At 35.3% G+C, this 23,696-nt stretch overlaps 1 protein-coding gene across 7 annotated transcripts in view; it reads right to left on the reverse strand.

Annotated features, from left to right (window-relative positions):
* ACBD6 (acyl-CoA binding domain containing 6) overlaps nt 1-23,696 on the reverse strand; it is a 223,140-nt gene that overhangs the window by 74,290 nt on the left and 125,154 nt on the right. The window contains exon 7 of one of the 7 annotated variants that reach the window (XM_045452566.1): nt 15,611-16,450. The exons of the other annotated variants lie outside the window; for them this stretch is intronic. Coding sequence (XP_045308522.1) covers nt 16,376-16,450 — 75 coding nt within the window. The 3' untranslated portion in view covers nt 15,611-16,375. Of the gene's footprint in view, nt 1-15,610; nt 16,451-23,696 lie in introns of those variants that run through there. 7 annotated transcript variants of the gene reach the window in all.

The raw sequence follows: 23,696 nt of genomic DNA on the forward strand, positions 1-23,696 counted from the left end.
TTGCAAGCATTGTCCTAAGCATGCTATTCTTCTATTTAAAACTTTGAAGCATATTCTAATTGTCTTCAAGTCAGATAAGAATTTCTAACTAAGGATTTCTCTAGCTCTGAACAGAATATGGCATGTTGTTGTGGCTTTAAAAATTAACATTGTATATGTAGGAAGTTTAGATCAGCGCAAATATGAGAACATATTATGTAATGAATATCGATTATTTATATTATTAGTACTATAATATTACATTAAATTATAATCTAATTCTTTATGGTAATACATATTTCCATAATAGCCATTATGTTAAAGGCTACTTTTAAAAAATAAATAGTACAGGGAAGAGAATATATTTTTTGGAAAGAGAGCAGGAAAAAGCTCAATTAATACCAATTAAAAATACAGCCACACAATATGATGGTGTAAAAGATCTTTATACTACCTAACGTCTCACAGAGCTTTCTTAATTCAGACAGGTTTTTCTTTCAAGAAAAAAAAAATTTACACTTGTATATTATTTACAGAACACTGTAATATAGACCAACTTATTTGAAACTAACATCATGAAGTAAGTAGGACAGACAATACATTTTATAAATAAGGAAGTTAAAGTTCAACAGGGTTAAATGACTTGCCCAAAGTAGTATGGTAAGTCAAACAGCGGAATTAGGAATTAAATTTATGTCCTCTACACAAATGGAATAAATTAAGAAATGGCAAGCTTTGGAATTTTAGTGTTTAATTCCCACTTTTAGATCACAAGTAACAGTTATCACTGAAGGTGAATAATAAAACATTAGCTACTAATATTTTGGCCAACCAAGATCCCTCCTCCATCTCTAAATACGTTGTCAATGTTCACTCAGTGAATCATGAAGAAATACAACTGAGAAAGGACAGTCTCAATAACTAAAAATAACTTTATACTAAAATAAAACAATCTATCATAAGTGTTAGAAGGTGCAAATAGCATGAACACATTCTGAATCAAGGGAGGTACTATTAGAAGTTTCATAGAAGCTGGGAGACCTACAGGAGGATGATCCCCAAAGAGTTCCTCTCCCCAGTATCTGGAGGAAGGGGCAGTAAGAGTGTATGAGGAAGCAGAACTGCTTCTCTGCATGTCAAACACACATGAGCATTTCCATGGTGGCCAGAGACATGATGCTATACTGCCACGGGGAATAGCTCATAAGCTCCTGTGATTTTTGTTCCTTCACACTGTGTGAATCTTGAGTTCAGAGGAAATTTCTGTAGCCCTCAGTAACAAAAGCTAGGGAGGCAGAAGTTTTTGCTCTGGATGCCCTGGTTAGGTATAATGTTAGCTGACAATGCCAGAAACCATGGCAGGCATGTCTACTAACCCATCTTTCAAAAATAATATCCTGAAAGGCCTCCTGTTTTTAATAATACACAGAGGCTTTCATATTTTACACATCTACAGCTTTAGATTCCTATCATGTAATACAAAACATTTTAGTAGATATTCTGAAATAAGCCATAGTTCTTTCAAAAAACAGTCATGTTAATATCAAGCAGAGACCAAAAACCAACTAAAAAAACAAAAACAAAATCCAAACAACTCCCAATTTTGATAACAAGAAAAGTCATATCAATGGTGTATCCTTTGTGGTAACAGAGATAAACGTGTCTGACTGTGGAAACCAGGTTAAAGACAAGGGCTTGGACAGTTGTGCCCTGAAACAAGCAGACTGCAGGTCTTATAAATACATACAGAAATAATTAAAATATAAGGGGTTTAGAGAGATTAATCTCCTTTAAATAATCTCAGCCACAAAGCCTGTAAAGACACTGCTGGCACCGGGCCCATGTGAGACCAGCTGTCGGATATCAGAGCGGCAGAGAGATTAACTGCTACCACTTCTGCACTGACCTCCTCTACGCAGTCTTCTCTGGACTCCATCGTCAAGTACTCCCTCTACCACTGGGAAAGGTTAGCAGAACAGGACCCACTACAGTGTGGAGCATTATCACTTGACTTGATTACCTATCCTTAGCTGAGGGAAAAAACCAAATCAAAATAAGAAAGTTGGTACTGGAAGGGAATCAAAAAGTGTAGGGCTCAGAAGACTCTAGGGAAATGCAGGAGGTCTCTGGAAAAGTGCTGATTACCTGATTCCATTCATTTAACCCGTGGCAATTTCTAAGTCACCTTTAATTATTTTCAAGCTGAGTTTTAAGTAATGCAGATAGCACCCTTACTCCCAAAGGAAGCACAAAGCAACTGATAACTTTAAAAACAGTAACATTTATTTTGTGTCAAAACTAGCCACAAATCCAACAAATATTTTTAAAATGTGATAGAGCCAATGAATAAAACAAGAACATTTATAATAAGCAGCATTATTTCAGTCAGATAGATTTTTTTGCCCCCCCATCTGTATTATATGATATTTCCATGACTTTAAAAGGAAACCATTAAAAACCAAACAACTGCTCTGAAGATGACACGTAATCAGTACGTAGAAGTCCTTTTAAAAATATAAGGTGTTATGCAAATGTAAGATATATAAATATATTATTTTATTAAAAGGATTTCAGATGGAATTTACTTGGACTGACGGAAGAAAACAGAATGGTGAAGACTGACTACAACACAGTCAGACATTATATGAACAGATACACATATTTCTTTTTATCAGATGTATTCTTCCACTAGAATAAAATGAGACTGGCTGCTGGACCATCTTCTTTAAATAGGGTTTATCTGAGGTTCCTAAGCCTCTTTTATTCTAATTTTGCTTCTCTGAATTTTGGATGTCAACAAATCTCTGCAATAATTTCTTCTTGTCAAAAAGGTGATTTTTTTTGGTCTCCTAGTTATCTCACAGGTGATCTGAAGGACAAGTGAACTGACCGTATCTAACTCTGATTCTAAAGTACAAGTAGGCTATTGCATCAATTTTAAGTATTTCAAAGAAATGTCTGCTGATATGCTAGAATGAGATATTCTGGATAACATAATTTATCATATTTCTTATATAGATATTACCAATTTTCAAAGAACCAGAATATCAGATATAATTTACTTTTTTTTTTTAAATGAGTAGGAAGGTGTTTTGGGTTTTTACACAGTTAAAAGGCAGAAGTTTTTTGTTAGAAAGAAATTTTTAAATATCAAGACACAATAAAAGACAGCTTCATTCTACTATTAAAAAACTTACTTTTTTAAATAAATGTCATTAAAAACTTATTTTCAGTTTCTGTTCTCTTACATAACACACAGGCGCCCACAATGTTCTCTTCTGCATGTCTCTAAAATGAAAGCTCTGTCTTTATGTTTCCCCCTCCCTAAAAAATGGGTTTTAAAGACTGCAATGAGGAGGCCAAATGTCAAATACGTGCCTGTCCACCCAAGATTATACTGATATCCATCAACACACTTTTCACACATCAGAGTGCTCTCAGATGGTAATGACTTTCAGACCAAATGATTTGATTCAAGTTCTGAACCACTGATCCAGAGGTGTGCATCTCTTGTCACAGGTCTCCTAGGCCAGTGGTTCTCCAAGTGTGGGCTCCAGGTCAGTAGTATTAGTTTCATGCAAATTTTAGGCTCCACACCAGACCTACTAAACCAGAAACTCTGTGGAGGGTTAGTGATTAATGATTCTAATGTTAGCCAACATTTGAGGGCCACTGCCCTCAATGTGCTAGTGTATATACATATATATATATATATATATATATATTCTCTGTAAATAAGCACCATCTTTCGGACAAACAGAAGTTAAATATCAACCATAGTGAAATAATTACATGTATTAAAAAGTTTATTAAAATGTTATTTTAAATGATTTATCTTTTCCTTAATTTTTAAATTTAAACATACTTGACAGAATTTCTTTTCATCTTCCAGTGAAAGGCTGTCCATCAGAGGTACCATTATAGTCTGGTGCACTGTTTTTATAGTTCTATAACATAAACTGACATTTATTGGAGCTTCACATAAGATTTTTCCATCAACGGATGCGTTGGAAGAGCAATAACCAAATATATGCTGTGGTGGGCAGATACCTACACATCAGGACACTTTTCAAAGCCATCAGGCAAAGGGGGTCAGTTGAATTTTTTTTTTTTTACTGCACAGGCTAATGCTTTAAGAGTGTCTTGATGGAATCAAGGAAATTGGATTGTCCCCCCATTTGCTGGGCTAAAACAAGCCTTTTTTATTTATCCCATTAGAGGAACACAAGAGAAACCTTTTAAATGTCACTAAAAATTTCCCTGCATTGCAAAACCCAGTCAAAAGGGTTTTAATTTTCTCTGAGAACTTTTAAGTAACGCAGTATGTCAAGGTTTAATAAATTGTAGTAGGTGGGCATAGTTTTTGTTACAGGCAACTTTTTTTTTTTTTTTTTAAAAAGGTGCTTAGACATGCTTAGGCTTCTCTATATAGAGAGGTTGGGGCACCACCTCAAATAGCAGAGAACTCAACTTCAGCCCAAACAGCAAACAAATGAATCGTAATGGAATCTGTAAAATATTTGAAACAAATTAAGGACATTAAAAAAAAAGAAAATACTTTGAAATGTATTGGAAATGATGGTAATCTTTTTATAAGTGATATTTTTATGTTGAACTTCTTGAAAAATTTCTTCAAGAATATGGCCTTGAACAAAGGCAACTCCAAAGGACAGTGCAAAGATTAGGCATTCAACAATCTTCCAGTAGAAAGAGAGACTACACAGCAACGAGAGACACTGTGTATTTGCAACCTGTAATGGGTTAAAACCCCACCTTTACATCTTTCAAAATACTACAGAAATATCAACTAATTAAAAAAAGTAGATATATATGTTGTGTTGATTGTATATATCTCAAGAAACATAGTAATAAAGTAGTCTATACTTAGTTTCTATGATCACAGATTTTGGTGTATTTTTTGAATGGATCTAACCATTAAACACTGTGAGGGGTGTTCTGGTTATGTTCCCCTCTTCAATCAAATATTAAAAGTACTTAGAAGCAGAAAACAAAATGTTACAGAGGGAATACCAGAACAGAGGACTTAAAAAAAAAATGACTACCTATAAATGAGTATAGCTCCTTTCCTGAATCATCACCTTAATAGAAATATTTTTAACCACATCTAAATGGTTAAATAGAGGACCTTACTCTAAAGAGAGAGCGGGAGAGAGAAGGTAAGAAACTATGCCAAAGACAAAATACCTAGTACTTCAAAATGTAATAATTAGTAATTAAATTATGTCAACTACTCCTCTTTTATTACCTGCTTCTAAAAAATACTACCTGCCAGATGATGTGGGGCTCAACAACGCGATAGTTCAGTAAGGGAGTCCTGCAGGATGCTGGTGCCACTTTAACTGCTGCTGTTTTAAGTCTCCCCTGTGACCACAGCTGTTCCAGAGGGAGGCTTAGTGAAGTGCCAGCTGACAAAAGAAGAATGTCAAGCAGGCTGGGAAAAAGACAGGCTATACTCTTGTCATGTACAATCAGTTATCCCTATATGTTCAATTAATACACTTTAATTATTAATGTCTCATTTTATGGAAATTTCAGCTTTATCACTTAAGTTCCTAACAAGTTAATGCATTTCAGTATTAGTCATTCTCTCCTTTACACGTAGAGGAAGGTAGTTTTCCTTTTTTAGCTGTTAGTACTAACAACTCAGGAGCTCTCGATGAAATTGTAAGTTGATAGGCCTGGAAAGTTGAGTTGGTGAAAGTCTTCCAAATCTGTTAACACTGATAAAACACCAATTATAACAAGACTAATAAGCAACCAAAGGGAAAAGAAACTGACCAGAGGGTAATGAAATATATTCAGAGTCTATACTGAATTTTTCATCATCAAAAGGCCTTACTATTGGCTTAATTTTACTACTGCTTTCACAGGAGAACCTATGCTAATCCCAAAACCTGACATTCAAGTGAACAGAAATACTGAGAAAACTTAGCGTTCTCTTTGCTGGAATGTAGAGATTCTTATTCTGGATTTTCAGATTCATAGGCTATCTGTGAAAGGGCTTCAGCAAGTGTATGAACCTATTAAAATTGTTTGCAAAAACTGTACATGTGTGCCCTTTCTCTCTGGTGTCCACAACTTTCCTAAAACTCTTCCTAAGAAGGTTAAAGAGCACTGTTGTGGGGTAGTAGTACAGATTAAACATGAATTGGTAATTGCTGAAACTGGGTGATGAGTACATGGAAATTCGTTATACCAGCTTCTCTGATTTTGCATGTGGTTGAAGTCTTTATAATTAAAAGATTATTTTTTTTTAAACCGCCATTTTCAAAATGGAATTTCATCTATCAATCTAAGTGAACTGCTAATGTAAGTGATAATTCTATATTGAAGGTAAGGGAATCGGACTCATAGAAAACATACATGTAAAAAAACGTAAGTATGGAAATCTTTCATGACAAAACTTTCAATGATGCAAGTTACTACTTTTACTATTCCTTATTCTCTTTCTCAAATATACCAAAATTTGATACAAAATCAGGAAAACAGAAGAGAGAAAAGGTAACTGGCAAAGCAAAGACCACAAAGACAAAGAAGGTGGAGGTTTGATGCTTGAAGGGGAGGGGGAAAACTGAAAGGAATAAAGTGGTGGGTCTAATCAAATCACTGTAAAAAGCTGCAGCTCTCAGAGTTAACCTTGCCAATCAGAGTAAGCAGGAGCAGGAGCATGTTTGTGCACATTAAACTTTGCGTGTGTCCTTGAACCTATGGTGCACTTCCTCCTCTCAAGCAGCCTGGGAAGGCTTCATAATGCTTACGAGAGAACCTTGAATTCCATTAGAAAGCTCCACAGGAAGGAGAAACCCTCAAGTGGCAGCTTGAACCACATAGACAGCTCATACCCTTTACCGATATTAGAAGTGAGCTCATGGGATTAAGTCTGCAAGTCCTGGAAAATTAAAAAGTATGAACACACTGATAAATGCCATTACACCAACAAGAATACAAGATACCTTTAAATCTTCTCGCCTTTCCTTTCTTTTTTTTTTTTTTTTTTTTTTTTTTTTTTTTAAAGAAATGGCAAGTACTTAAAGCAATGATACAATAAAGACTGGTTACTAAGTCTACAATTTAAAATCTGGCTAACTGGCTAAAATCTGACTGATAGTTTAATAATATTTACATGTGTATATTGCTTTGCTATAAAATCACTCACTCATTTGAGGGCCTAGCATATTTTACCACAAACTACACTTTTAAATAAAAGGAAGTAGGAAGGTAGGTACCTTGTCTTTCATGTCATATCTATTAAGTGATTATAGTTCTACTCTGTTCTGTACTAGTAAGAAGATACATTATATCATGTACAGTTTTAGTATTACACGTAGGCAGACTTAGATTCGATATGAATGAGAAATTTCCAATTAGAGCTTTCGAAAATTGAATAGTCTACTATGTGAAATAAACAGAAATGTTCTAACAGAGGCCACCTGGCTTACCCTTTTGGAAATTTATTAGAGAGAATTCCTGCATTAGGTGAGAAGTTGAACCAGATGGTTTTTTAAAATGTTTATTTAGAGGGAGAGAGTGAGTGTGTGCACACCCCCACAAGTGGGAGGGGCAGAGAGAGACAGGGAGAGTGAGAATCCCAAGCAACTCTGTATTGTCAGCATGAAGCCCAATGTCGGGCTTGAACTCAAGGAACCTGTGAGATCATGACCTGAGCTGAAATCAAGAGTCAGAAGCTTAACTTACTAAGCCACCCAGAAGCCCTGAACCAGATGATTTTTAAATTCCCTTTTACCTTTATGATTTCACAATTGGTGAAACTGTGTGACTGGATGGCTCAGTCGGTTAAGTGTCCGACTTTGGCTCAGGTGATGATCTCACAGTGTCTGAGAACCTGAGCTTGAGCCTGCTTTGAATCCTCTGTACCCCCTCTCTGTCCCTTCCCTACCCTGTGCACGGGTGTCCTCTCCTACTTTCAAAACTAAATAAACATTAAAAAAAAAAAAAGATTTCACAATTAGGCTTTGAATTCAGGGTCACACAGTCAATGGCAGAATAGAAACTAGAATGTAGGTAACTTGATTCCAAACTTAAGGTCTTTTCTAAACACAAGGTTATAAACCCCTCAAATGTCTTCAGGCAGTTAATACAGGACTGAGGTTAACTGGGTCAGGGAAGCAACAGTGGGGGGATGAGGAACTGGAGAGCTCAAGCCTGTCAACAGAGGGCAGTGCTACTCAGCTCTTGCTGATTGCTGCCATATGGGAATGTGCCCAGGACTGTCTTATTTTTAGATTTTGAAGAGAATCCTAAACCCTGTGCTTTTACGTACAAACTGTGGGTAAACTATAGGTGCTAACCAAAAACTGATCTTTGGGCTGCGTATGACCCGTGCCAGTGTGTGACCATGAGATTTTCCTCAAAAACCCCACATCCAAATTACTGATTTTTAAAAATCCTTCTCTCGATTCTTCAGATTTGTCAACAGTCTTTGTGAAATACAAAAATCTAAAATTTATGCTTTATGTCAATTATACAGTCTGCTACGTATATAATAGTAATTTGCTCTGGCTATCATAGATTATATTCCTGTTACAGCATTAAGTTGGCTTTTCCAAGATCAACACTACAGTGCAATCTCAGTGTTCACCTATGGTCCATAATACATGTCAAATTTTCTACAGATGATATTTGTGTATAACCAATGTTTCTACGTGTATATGTGGATATGGCCCATAAATATTCTTTTTTTTTAAGTTCTCTTTATTTAAGTAATCTCTATGCTCAGGGTGGGGCTTGAACTCACAACTTCAAGATCATGAGTCACATGCTCTTCTGACTGAGCCAGCCAGGCGCCCTGTCCCAAAAATATTCTAAAAACACTTATTTTATAGACAAATCACTTCTTTGAAGAGACATTTTTTTCCTTGAATTATCTTATTCCCATCTTTCAGGCATTATTTAACCAGTCTATGAGAATATCATCAAAAAAAGCAAGCTTGACCATTTCTAGACCTTATTCTGTCAACTCATTTGGGAGTCTTTTGCTACTTTGTGTGAATTCCTTCATATTTAATTTGCCTTAAAATTTTTTTAAATTTTTATTTATTTTTGAGAGAGTGAGAGAGAGACAGAGTGCGATAGTGGGGAGGGGGGCGGGCAGAGAGAGAGGGAGACACAGAATCTGAAGCAGGCTCCAGGCTCTGGGCTGTCAGCACAGAACCCAATGTGGGGCTCAAACCCACGAGCCGTGAGATCATGACCTGAGCCGAAATCGGACACTTAACCGACTGAGCCACCTAGGCGCCCCTAATTTGCCTTCTTAACGTGACATTTAGAAGAACATTTTAGACTCAGCAACACCAAGCACAGCCAAGTAAATTTTGTAACATACACACATTTAAGTAATACATCTCAGAAATCATCAATGAGCCACCATTCAACATTCAAACAAGTTAGTTCTTTAAAACAGATGACTCACCCATTTCTTGAGTTCAATGAGGAAGAACTGCTTGACTTTTTAAAAAAGTTACACAATTACAGAATTACCCCAGTTCTGAGGGCACAATAAACTTTAAAGTGTACAAAATGTTATGATTCAGCTGTAGGTAGCTAAGATGTTCAGAAATCTTTACCGTGAAGAAGGTAGACTGCCTGGGGATAAAGGCCAATTCTTTTGTTTTCAAGTTTAGGATAGGATAAGACGTCAACAATTTGTGGTTCACAGCAATAGCAAGAGAGAATGTAGCCAGGGGACCATTAGGAAGGAGCAATTTACTATACCAGGTCATAACACTTTGACAGTGTCCTATAATTCAGTTAGATGTAAAAATAAGATGACACTGGGTGTTCTCTGAACTCAAAGTAATTTGAACTTGATTCACACTGTACTGTGAGTCAGTTGTTCATTCTCAGGTACAAACTTAGCAAAAGAAGTGATTATTCAATATAAAAATGACAGAAAAAAACTTATTAAAGAAAATTGTGAGCTGTGAGAAAAGGAATATAGATTAAAAGTCACACTGAAGGGGCATACCTGGTGAACAAAATAATGTCTACATATAAGAATTTCATTATAAATAAGGAAATAAATACTAAGGACATGAAGAACTTGTTACTGTAATCCTCACAAAATGCATCAGATGGCTGTGGATTCTAAAAGCACAGAATCAGTGTGATAGAGAATGATGACAGTACGATGCAGGAAAATAGCATGGAATCTGCAGTTAAAATACTGAAGTGTGAACTCTGGTTATCTACTTACTAGCCTTGTGTCTTCAAGCAATTCACATAACCTCTTTGAGCTTTAGTTTTCTCAACTATGAAATGAGGATAGTGTAACACAGGACTCCTGTAGGATAAAATGAGCTAATATATATAAATACATTTTGTAGAATAGAAAACATGGTAAAATATTTGACCTTTCAATACTGGTTTTATCATTTTTGCTCACCATTTTCAGACTTCTTTTGCAGTGACATCTGTCTTCCTCTGTTGAGCCAGAAAACTCTGCCTACACTTTTTGGAGATGTAGAGTTTCTTTGCACAAGAGGATGAATACATTTGTTTTATTAGTCAACAAATATTTACAAAATGCCTCTAAAGCTCCCAAGATTTAAATAATACTAAAGGCTTGGGACACAGTGATGACTAGACTTGATCTCTACCTTCATACTCCATTATAAGGGACCTCTTTTTTATTTATTTTCATTTATTTATTTTGAGAGAGAGTGGGTAGGTGTGCATGTGCGCATGTGGGCTGGGGAGGGGCAGAGAGAGGAAGAGAGAATCACAAGCAGGTTCTGCACTCTGTGCTGAGCCCAACAAAGGGTTTGATCTCACAGCTGTGAGATCATGACCTGAGCCGAAATCAAGAGTCCGACACTTAACCAACTGAGCCACCCAGGTGCCCTGGGGACTTCTTTTTTAAAACCAAATCATATTCAGCAGCATAATCTTAAAATAGGTAAAAATTGAGGTAGGGAGGGAAACTTCTAGGTACCTCTGTGGGAATTTACAAAACACTGAAAACCACTAAGCTGGTAGATAGGCCTCCCCCCAAATTTGTGTGCACCCAGGGCAAGAGTACAAATGGAAATTTCTAGAACCCCTTTCTGTTGCAACTCCAGGCTCCATACAACTTCACAAAGGGCCTCACATACATGAGTACAGACACCTCAGCTCCCATGTCCAAGCTCAATTCATCCCTCCGCCTTCCAATCACTTGCCCCTTTCCCATCCTTCAGGCCTAGGGGCATACCAGCAGCAAGATCTGCCCTTGGGTTGGGTCCTGGGAGTGAACTGGGCCATTTCAATTGGTCTCCATAAAAGCCAACTGCATTTCTGGTAGAAGATGTGATTTAAAAGTACAAAGAGAATGTAAATTTTACGTTTTGGGAAGGGATAAATAAGAGACATGATTATTGTACACCTCAGCTGTTTCTTCTTTCTACTCTAGTCATAAACTAATATATTCTACCACAGTTTTAAGAGATACATTTCTTTCAATCTATTCATGTTTTAAAAAGTATGTTAAAATTAAGCATTGCAGTTGTAAAAAATAAAGAACTGCTTGAAAAAGAGAAGTAACAGCTACATGAAACACAACCAGTCAACTGCCAGATTTCTGTCAAGAGCATTAAAGCCATTTCAACATGGGTACTGTAGTCTCATAATGCATATCCTTCATTTAAGAATACATCTAATTTGTCTTCAGAATGGTCTTTAGCATCTATTGCTCAAGAATGTCTACCTGATATATGTGTTACAGCATATTTGTTTAGGCCTGCCACACTCAGACAATACAGAATATGCATACTGACCAAATGTGTCAAGAAAAGTCATGAAGTATTCCAATAACCTTGTTAAGATCAAGTTTTCCTATTCTAATTTCTTTTTTCTTACCATAAATTTCTCGAAGACATTGTTTCTTTGGGGCTTTATTATTACTATCCTCAATCTTTACTCCATGTTTATTTCAAACACATATTAAGTGATATGTCAAGTAATGTGTTAGGAGCTGGGAGTAGAAAAATATCAAAATTCTTACTCTCAAGGAGGCTAGTCTTATGAATGGAGATGATTATAATAAAGAATGACAAATCCTATCACAGGTGTAAACAAAGTGTATTATAGGAGTGCAAAAGAGGGGGTCTAAAAGGAGGTTGTGGTTGCAGGAAAAGGAGGGGCTAGGTCAGGGTCTTCCCAAAAGAAGTGATGTTTCAATGAAGAAACTATAGGCTTTGTGTACATGTGTGTGCGTACACTCGTGTGTGTGCGTGTTGTGTGTGTGTGTGCGTGCTTCAGACTGGGGGAGTACTCATCTACAAAGGAACAATATTTTTATAATATTTACTGAATGTGTACTGTATGTCAAACATTAGGCAAGAGACTACTTGGAATATTAAAGAAACAGAAAACCTGATTCTTACACTGAAATACCTTACAATCCACTAGTGACACCAAAGCTGAACAATCAAGTAAATACAATTAAGGCAAAAACAGCAGTTAAATAAGATGACTGGAGAATATCCTATATATATAATGGAGTTTACTTGAGAACACAGGTTCTTCTTTAATCTTCCTTGGTTAAGGAATTTTTCCACCATGCTGTCTTGAACTTAATCAGGGTAGACAGTCTCTCACTACATTTGCCTTCCAAACGACCTATTAAAAAACTACAACTTTAGGGGCGCCTGGGTGGCTCAGTCGGTTAAGCATCCGACTTCAGCTCAGGTCACGATCTCGCGGTCTGTGAGTTCAAGCCCCGCGTCGGGCTCTGGGCTGATGGCTCGGAGCCTGGAGCCTGTTTCTGATTCTGTGTCTCCCTCTCTCTCTGCCCCTCCCCCGTTCATGCTCTGTCTCTCTCTGTCTCAAAAATAAATAAAAAACGTTAAAAAAAATTAAAAACAAAACTACAACTTTGTTTCCCAAATATGCAACCAGTGAGGAGTTGCTAATAGTTTATTATTCTGGTATGGACATGAACTTACAGAAAATATGTGAGTTCCAAAATGAATAAAGGGCAGAAACTGTAGAAACACACTGAAAAATGACCTCAGGTTGAACAGCCTTGTTTATTCTATTTAAAAATACATTCTCTGAAAGTCCATGATGTTTTCACTTTCGTTTGATAAACTAACTGAAAATTTACCAATCAGGATCATTTGTTAGTGGAAATCTTGGATTTGACTCTTGACATTGGAGCTGTCTGACTTTGGATAATTATGTGGAAAAATTTCTTTTAATAAGAAAAAAAATGACCAAATACATAGACATAGCTTGCACAGTTATTTAAAAAATAGCAAGTGCTCAGTCAATAGGATTATATCTAAATTTGCATCCCTCCTTTAAACTTGGCACCATATCTTGGAAATCTAAACAGTTGTTAGTGATTCATCACAGCAATCCATTAGTTTTATCTGATTATTTTATCCTAACTCCTACTTAAGATACATAGCACCACAGAACTGGCAGGTGAATATAGGGTTTAGAATTAGAAATCCAGTACTACATGGAATTACATGCAGACATTTTAAAAATTCGAGATTCTCATCTTCCCAATATCTGCCATCCCCAACTCATTTACTGAGTCATAATTTTTGGAGTTGAGGTTTATTTTTAAAAAGATCTATAGTTCTGGGACGCCTGGATAGCTCAGTCAGTTAAGCATCCAACTCCTGATTTCCACTCAGGTCATGATCTCACGGTTTGTGAGTTCCAGCCCAGTATCGGGTTGTGTGTTGGCACAGAGCCCGCTTGGGATTCTCTCCCCCTCTCTACCCATCCCCTGCTTGTGCTCTCTCTCTCAAAAATAAATGAACATTAAAAAAAAAAAAACAAAGAAAAAAGAAGATCTATAGTTGATTCTAGTGATCCAGGTTTGGGAACTTCTGGAATACACAAAGTGAGCTCGACTACTTCATAAAGCAAGTAATACTGGATAAAATGGTATGGTCATAGAGGTGAGGCTTTAATAGTCAAGCATAAAAGCTGAGAACCAATTCATAGATAAGACACCACTAGATGTTCTTGGTCATAGAATCCTTTAGATATTGAAGTAGCATTTAGATAATGGTGTTTAAGGCAGACTTAATGTACCAATATTTGGAGGATCAAAAAGTCACTTTAATAAGTTGCCACAATAATATACTGATGAATGAATGATAATTCAGACCAGATAATTGTCAATGGAAATGAAACATATACTATGAAGCTCTCCATACCTTACAAGGCCAACAACTCGAGATCTCAAGATCTCAAGAGTTTACTTTCCCACAGTCAAATGGTAGTTGAGCCTGAGTGGCAATAATGTTATTAAACAATGAGTGGAATGCTGGATGTTTGTACTAATTAAGTAATTATTATTATTATGGATAAACAATAATATAATGAATAAAAGAACAGCCAAGCTTTTGACAACTGAGTAGAAATTAAAAGTATGAAAAGAATGGGACAGAAAGAAACCTGCCCTAGTAACATGTTAGCTTGATGGTTTTATTACACATGGTTCTTACTATTTTTATTATGAAAACACTATTTTTATTATGAAAATACTTGTAGACAGAGAAAAGCAGAGACCCATTATTCATATTTAATAACTGTGAACATTTTGCCATACTTTTTCTTTCTTTTCCTTTTTTGTTGAAGTAGGATAAAGAAATTATGGTTGACATGACATCTTGTCCCTAAATATATCAGTGTGCACCTAAAAACAAGGAAAATACCTACACAACCAAAATTCCATTATCACACTTAAAATGGTTAATACTAACTCCTTAGTTTTAATGAACATGGTCCTCTTAACGTTTATAGTTATATGTAAATCAAGACAACATGGGCTTGTTACGTTCCTTCCCCAAAGCAATCTATACATTCTTTTAAATTATTGATGGAAAAGGTAGCGACTTTGCAAATCCTCTGGATCTTACTGGCGATGTGATAGAAACTCCTAATTCAAAAAAATGTACCATTAATGAATGTTAATTTGATAATCACAAAAAGAATTCACTTGGAGTTTCATACACAGTGCTTCAAGACTTTCAAGAGTTCTTGAGAGTATTACTACTTTCCAAGAGTCATGGGTGTAGACTGAACATCAGCAAGAACCATGGCATGATCAAGACTTTGCCCTTAACAGAACTAAGACCTCTGGCCACTGTCAGATAATCTGTCACTATAAGCTACTTGTATCCAAGCCAGATATTTATTGCTATTGATCTGCCTGGTCCTAGCAAAAGACTTTTGTTCTCCCAGACCGGGACTTTGACCTCAATTAAGTTATGAATTTCAATCCGATAGACTGCTCCACTTACCCTACTGCTCTCCTCGACTGGATTAATTAGAATTAGCTAGGCCGAGAGTCACCCCAAGCTCCTCATGGATCATATTATTTTAATAATAAATAAAAGAATAGCAGCAATGTACAAGAAGTATTTTGAAAGATTGCTCATCTAGGAACATCATTCAAAACCTGCCAATATCAATTTCTCTGATTCTGATTACCTCATTTACTTTTTATTTCTTTTCATTCATTGGAGTCTCCCCTTTTATTTCAGCTTTCTAAACATGTTCTTTGCATTCAAACATCAAAGTACTTGCCATTTTAGCACTTTGTTGCTATTTTAGGGTTTCATTAGAAAGTAACTCATCAAAGCAATCATTTGCAAGAATATAACTAAAAAACATTAAATAATCTCAGAGCATCAAGAAAAAAACATTCCATCATCCAAGAAAAATACTAGTCTTTAGCTAAATGCACTTTCTCTACAGCTAGTTAATACATTAAAGGCAGACAAATCAGAATGTCACTGAGAAGGCAATATCCAAAGTTGCAAAGAATAAGAATGTGCAAATACATTTATTTTTAATCCATAACCCACTGGGACAGATTATATAATGGCCAATGAGAACTTTAAATCATGTTGATAACAATAATCAGTAGGATCAGTATTCGCTAAATATACTGTTCTAACTTTATGATTTACTCCATAAACATAAAAAATTTATTCTAAAATGTAAAGAATATTATATAAGAATGTTTACATTCTGGGCTATAGTATTTGGTATCTGATACTGAAATTGTAAGATTGTTAGAAAGGATTTATAAGGGAATTATAGAATTTAGAAAGGATTTATAATTCCCTTTATAAGGGAATCCTAAAACTCTATATATTTTCAACTGATGTTTCTGACATAACAAAACCCCTTTTACTTCTTTATTACTAAAATTCTGAGTTTTGATTAGCTTGAGGGAACATAAAGGAAAGATTTCATCAGAATGTCTAAGTCTAGTAGTAATTTCAATATTAAAAGCAATATAAAATTAAAGCACAAACTCTGCCCTTAAAATGCTGAGAATTACATGCATATTTGGAAGGTACAGTCTACAAAAGGATATGTCATAAATTTACAAATCAGCAATTTATTAAGCCTTTAGTAACAGTAGTGTTCTTATCAAATAGTCTCCTGGGAAAGAAATACGCACACATGAAAGTGACTCCTGCAATGAAAAATGAAACAATTATATTTTTTTTAAATTACAACTATTGGATTTAATCTCCATTCCTCCTCTTCTCTCTCACTACCACATACACACTCATTTGGGTTCTGTAGTTCATGTAAAACACCATTCATTTTGAAGAAGAGTTTTCTATTTTCCCATGGAAAAATTCTAAGCTCAAGTACCAGTAAACATTTCTTCCTCAGCACCCAAAACATACCAGTAATCTAGTAAGAAAAACAAAACTGGTATGAGGACTGGACTCTTTACAATGTGGGAGAGAATCAAGGATTAAAGAAATAATTTGAAGGCTGAGGCTATTTTCATAATGAGCCACTCAGCAGGAAAAGATCAAATGACAAAATGTATTGTGCTTTGGCAAAGGGCTTCTGTTTTCACACCTGACTTTCATTAAGTTGCATATTCTTAAGTGGAATTAGAGCAATTCTCTAGCAAATCATACAGGTGATTTAACACATTAGCCCAGACTTTTCAAATGACCTCTTAATTAGGGTCACAAGGATAATGTGTGAGAGAAAACAGGAAAATTTAACATGTTTACACCTTCCCCTACAGTGGAAATATTTGAAATGTAGACAATGACTTATCATATTAATAGTATGAGAGCTATATATATATATATATATATATATATATATATATATATATATATTTGTATACATATATATATTTGTACACAAATACATATATTTGTATACAAATATATATATATATTTGTAAGTGGGTTTGTATTTGTATACAAATATATACAGTGTATTTGTATACAAATATATATATATATATATATATTTGTAAGTGGGTTTATAAATGTATGAAAGAATTTAAGAGTTTGAAAAAGTATTTTTTGATAAATTTACAAAAAATACACACACCTATGTCATTTACTAGTATTCTCTATTTGTGCTTAACCATCTAAACTTTTCAGTCTAATTTAAATATTCTAATACTGAATGTCCAGGAATAGTGTTTACATATAAAATAAAAGTAGTAAAAGGGAGAAGGTAAGCCTTGTCCATTTCCTAGGGAGGACTTTTTAAAGGCAGACAAAAAAAAAAAAAAATCAATATATGTCTTCTAAAATTAGCAAATGAGATACTTAATGGTATTTAGATATTTGAATATGAAAGAAAGGAAGGTAAGATAAATCTAAACTATAAACTCCTTCTCTTGGGAGAAAAATTACTGAAACACTGGAAGAATATCTTAAGTGACTATACAGCCTTGTTAAAAACAAGAAATTGCCTTGAAATCTTGTTTTATCCAAGCAGTACGTGTACATTTTATATCCTATTCCACAATTATATATCTATGTTTGTTTACCTAGAAAATGACTTTTAGAGCTACTTCTAAGTTAAATTATTTGTATTCCCCAAATCCTCAAGACAAATGGGTACTCTGGAAAGATGCACCATATTCGTAAGGTTTCTCATATATTCTTACATATACCATGTACTCCACTGTTGCCAGGGACATAGGCCCTCAGTTTGATAAACCATTTAAAAAAAAACAATAAAAAACTTAAAAAAAATTGAATGGCATGGAAAAATGTTCATTTTATAAGATTAAATGAAAGAGAAGTACAGAAACCACATACATGGCTGGTTTCTGGTTCCAAGTAGGATGGAAGAAGATATAATAAAGTAACTTTCCTAATGTTAGCAACAATGAAAGAACAGGAAAATTGAAAAATTGTGTTTATGAAAGCAAAAAGGACTAAGTGAATTAAATCAGAGAGCTATTCAGAGAACAAGCTCTCAAAAATAGAGGGAGAGAGAGAGAGAGAGAAAGAGAATAGGCTTTTTCCTGCTGCTTTCTTACCTGGGAGTATTTTTCTTACTCCCAGTACTTACAGCAGTACTTTCCTGCTGCTTTCTTACCTGCTGATTCTGTGTAAAGCCTGAGGAATGAGAGTGGCTCAAATAAAATGATGACACTGGGGAAAATAACATTTTGGAGGTTGTTAGGGGTTGGGTCAACAACTGAAAAATTTCAGAAGTCCCAAACACAAAGTACTATTTTCCCACTGGTTTAATTTCTGAGTTCAGGGGCTATGTGGGAAGCCAGAGTTTCTAAAAGAGCACATAGGAATCTGTTGTTTTGGAATATTTGAGGGAGATAGTCCTGGTTGAGGAACAGGGCCTGCCTCAAACAACAAATCTCAGCCCAAACACATTTACCAAAATTTGGAAGCAGTGTGAGATAGGAAGCTGGAGAACAAAGCTCAAAGCAGAAAGAATCAGACGGAGTCTTAATCAGTCTTTCAAGACAGGGAGGCAGAGACCCTGAGGCTCCCAAGCAAAAGCCCTCAAGAGCCTCCCCCAAGATATGTAGGAAAGCAGAGGTATAACTAGAGTTACAACCTAGCCCCAACATTGCTCAATTCTTCACTGGCCTGAAGTGATTAGCCCCTCAATCAATATATCTGACAGATGATAAGGGGTGCCCTTTCTTGGGGCAAATAACACTGACTTCAGTCTCTATTCTCCTTTATGCATAATGTGCAACATACCATTTTAAAATAATGGAATATAGCTCTTCCTCTTCCTTTCTTGAACGGTTCAACTTTAAAACAATAGGTAAGGTTGAATGAAGTAGGTATCCATGTGAGTGGAAGGGTAGAGAAAAGGGGAGCTGTCATGGTACAGAGCAAGGTATCAGAGCCTAACTAGGATAACAGGGTGTCCACCTGGAGTGGTAGCAGCCTAATGTGAGGTGTCAGGGCTCACATAGGATGAAGAAGACGTCCAGATAGAAAATGGTCTGGGGCGCTTGGGTGGCTCAGTAGGTTGAGCATCCGACTTCAGCTCAGGTCATGATCTCACAGCTTGTGAGTTTGAGCCCCGCATCGGGCTCTGTGTTGACAGCTCGGAGCCTGGAGCCTGCTTCGGATTCTGTGTCTCCCTCTCTATCTGCCCACTCACATTCTGTCTCTGTCTCTCTCAAAAATAAACATTAAAAAAGAAAAGAAAAGAAAAGAAAAGAAAACAAAACAAAACAAAACAAAACAAAACAAAAGAAAAAAATGGTCTGGTACAAAGTGTCAGAGTCTATGTAGAGTGAAGAAGACAGCCCTACAAAAGGTTGGCAAGGTATTGGATGCTGAAGCCTAAGCTGACTGAGGAAGGCACTCCCATGAGACAGCAGTCTGGCTCAGAGTGTAAGAGACCAAGAGGAATGAGGACAACATGCTCCAGGAGAGTGGTCTGAGCAAACTGTCAGAAGTTCAGGATGATGAGGGCATCCCTGCAGGAGGGGGCTGGCAGCAGCAATGAGAGATTGATCAAATAGTAAATATGATAAGATAATGGAGCCAGATTTCTCACTGTCAGAGAAAGAGAGTTACACGTAGAAAAACTGAATGAATCTTGTTGTTTTGAACTGGAAGTAGAGATACTGGTGTGAACTTATGGTATACACACACAACATACAAAGAAAAATGAACACAGATATTAATGTGTATATGTATATATGTATACACATATATGTCAGAGGATTTGGGAAGAGTGATAGCCCAACAGCAATGAGCACATCTACTCAGATCCTGGTTTTTAAACACCATTCTCTACTAAATTGAACCACAGCTTTCTGCTGTTTCCATGGCTGGGAAAGAGAAGAGTTCAAGATGAACTGGAACTTCTTGCTATGCAAGAAAATATGAAAATTCTCAAAGAATTACAGGAGTATGTCAAAAGGACACAGAAGCCAGACTGAAGTGGCTCCCACTGGCCAAATATGGAATAATTTGAGCATAAATGTAAATAATAATAAACAGTGTATTATAATATAAAATAGGGAACTATGAATCCAAACTGATATAAATAAAAGCATGAATAAATTGAAGTTTTGATGAGGACAAGATATTTATATATCTCCAAGTATCTTTCCCACAAAACAGTAATGAATCACAAAGGGACAAAAGTAATTTCACTGTGAAAATCTTGATAGACATCACTTAACTCCGTGATCAACATAAATATCAGTAATGGGGCAAATTGAAAGTATGAGCTATTAGATAGGTCCCAATGAGAGTACAGTATCACTTCTACAACATCACTGCAACAGATGCGTAATGTAAACATAATCAGGAGAAAACATGAGACAAACTCAAATTGAGAAACAGTCTAAAAAATTATTGGTCTGTAATCTTTAAAGATATCAAAGTCATAAAGGTCAAAGAGAAACTGTGTAACTGTTCCAGACTAAAGGAGATCTTTAGTTTCCTCCTTTAGGCCCTTTTAAACATGATAATCAAATGCAATGTGGGATTCTAAACTGAATCCTTTTATTATAAAAGAAACTCTTGGGCCAACTGGCAAAACCTGAGTGATGTATAAAGATTAGATGACAGTAATATATTAGTGATAATATCCTCATTGTGAGAGTTTATTTGTGGTTATATAATAGAATATCCTCATCTTTATACAGGTGACAGGGCATAATGTTGGCAAAATGCTATTAAAGTTCAAGATTTAAGATTCAAACACACTCTTATTGTTTGTATAAATTTGAGATTGTTTCACAATTAAAAAAAATTTAATTGAGACATGTGGACAAGTGGGAAATTGTGATCTATAAACAAAAGAAGAAGGAGCCGAAAGCAGCTGCCTCAAAGATGTCAGTTATTTAAATTAAGAGAAAAAAACTGAAATGATCATTACAAATACATGAAAGAAAATAGAGTAAAAGATGGAAATTTTCAACATAAAAAGGAATTAGGTAAAGTTATTCAAGTGATCATTCTAGAACTGAAGAATTGTAACTAAGAACTCAATGCAGTCTTAACAGAAAAGATAAGATTACCAAAGACAAAGATGGGTCAACAAAAATTATCCTAACTGAAGCATTCAGAGAACTAAACAGCAACATAACATAGATGAACAAATAAAAATAAACAAAAACAATAAAAGAGAATATATGACATTTAGAATACATGTCAAGTGGTCTCACATATGAGAAACTATAATTCCAGATGAGAGAAGAGAATGGAGAAGCAATATCTGAAGACATCACCATCACAGCAAAAAAATTTGTGAAATCAAGAGCTATGTCAGAAGGTTCAGTGGACCCCAGAGTTAAACACCACCACCACCACCACCACCACCACCAACTTAGCCACTCTTGGAAAATGATACATACTGTGAAAATCTTAAACGTTTTCTGAGCAAAAAGATATCACCTTCAGAGTAAGAACAATAAGATTTACAGCTAACTTCTAAAAAGAAAATATGAGACCTAGAAGAAAATGGAATGGCAGCTCTAGAGAAAGAAATAGAGGGGCCAGACCGAAAATTCTCTATGAAGCAAAATTACCTTTTTAAACTATAAATGGAATAGACATACTCAGATAACTAAAGGTGAAATGACTCATAACTAGAAGTCAATATTATAAGAAATATTGAAGTTCTGCAGGCAAAAGGAAAATGATACCAGACGAAATCAGGAAAGTACAAGGAATGAAAAAACATCAAAAAGAAGGAATGAAAAAGCATCATTTATGTGAATAGAGATAAAGACTATTGAGTGTTTAATGCCAAAACAGTATCCTGTGAGGTATGTACTTAGAGAAGTAAAAATATATCACAGTTATAGCAACATAAGCAGGGGAAAAAAATAAACAGAATCATATAATTTTAAGATGTTCACAGTATCCAGGTGAAGCAATTTTAGGTGTAATTTCTATTGCGACCACTAAAAGAATGATTCTAAAAGGAATGGCAAATACCCATTAAAGAAGGCAAAATGGAATAATAAAAAAAATACTTCACACAGAAAAAATTGGGAAAGGAAAAACAGAGAAACAGAAGGTGAAACAGAGAACAGAAAGATGACAAAATTAAGCAGATTAGCACCACAAATTACATTAAATATAAATTAAACCTCACCATTAAAAGACAAAGATCTGAATAAAAACTAAGACCTACCTACATGCTATTTATGAGAAACACAATTTTAGGTATAAAGACATAGTGCTGATTGATTGAACTGTGTTCCCCTCAAATTCATAAGTTGAAGCCCTAAGCCCTAATGTGACTGTATGTGGAGGCAGGGCCTTTAAGGGGGTAATTAAGGTTAAAGGGGGTCAAATGAGGCCTTGATCCAACAGGACTGTTGTCCTGTTAGAAGAGGAGACACCAGAGACTTCTCTGTGAACACACAGAAGAAAGGCTATGTGAAGATATAGTGAGAAGGCAGGGTTTTGCAAGCCACTAAGAGAGATCTCACCAGAAACCAACCTTGCCAGCCCTCTGCTCTTAGACTTGAAGCCCCCAGAGCTGTGAGAAAATGCTTGCTGTTTAAGCCACTCAGTCTGTGGTATTTTGCCACGGCAGCCCAAGCAGACTAACACAGAAATGGGTAAAATTTAAAGGATAGAAAACAATACATAAGGTAAACACTATCCAAAAAAAAACTGATGTAACTATAAAACACTAAACAAAGTGTATACATATATATATATATATATATATATATATACATATATATATATATATTAGCTTTTATATATAGATTTATACACATTAGATTTTATATATATATTTATATATATGGTCTGAAAATAGCCATTTCTCAATGATAAAAGGGTCAATTCAACAAGAAGGTAAAACAATTTTAAATTTGCATCTAATAACATAGTTTGAAGGTATATAAAAATGAACACACTTACAAAAATCATAATTGGAGATTTCAACACAATTCTCTTAGTAGCTGATAAACAAGTAGACAAAAAATGAGTAAGAATATAGAGCCCTTCACTAACACTATTAACCAACCTCACATAAACGATATTTGTGAAAGACTACACCAAACTGCAAAATACAGTCTTTTCAAGTGAACATGCAACATTCTCCAAAATGTACCATATAAAGAGCCAAAAAGCAAGTGTTAATTTCAAAATACTGAAACACTCCAGAGTATGTTCTCTCATCATACTTGATTCAAAATAGAAATGAATACAGAAAAGGAACTATAAATTCCCCCAATGCTGGGCAACTAAACAACATACATCGGGATAACCCACAATTCAAAGAAAGAAATCACACTGGAAATTAAAAAAATATCTTGACTAGAGGATAATAAAAATATCTCAAAATCTGTAAAATGCATTTAAAGGAGTGCATAACGAGAAATTTCTACCTCTAAGCACACCTACTAGAAAAGAATAGCTGAAAATCAATATCTAAGCTTTTATTTCAAGAAGTTAGAAAAAAACACCACAGCAAATTAA

This window comes from Leopardus geoffroyi, chromosome C3, assembly GCF_018350155.1.
Source record: "Leopardus geoffroyi isolate Oge1 chromosome C3, O.geoffroyi_Oge1_pat1.0, whole genome shotgun sequence".
Lineage (NCBI taxonomy): Eukaryota > Metazoa > Chordata > Mammalia > Carnivora > Felidae > Leopardus > Leopardus geoffroyi.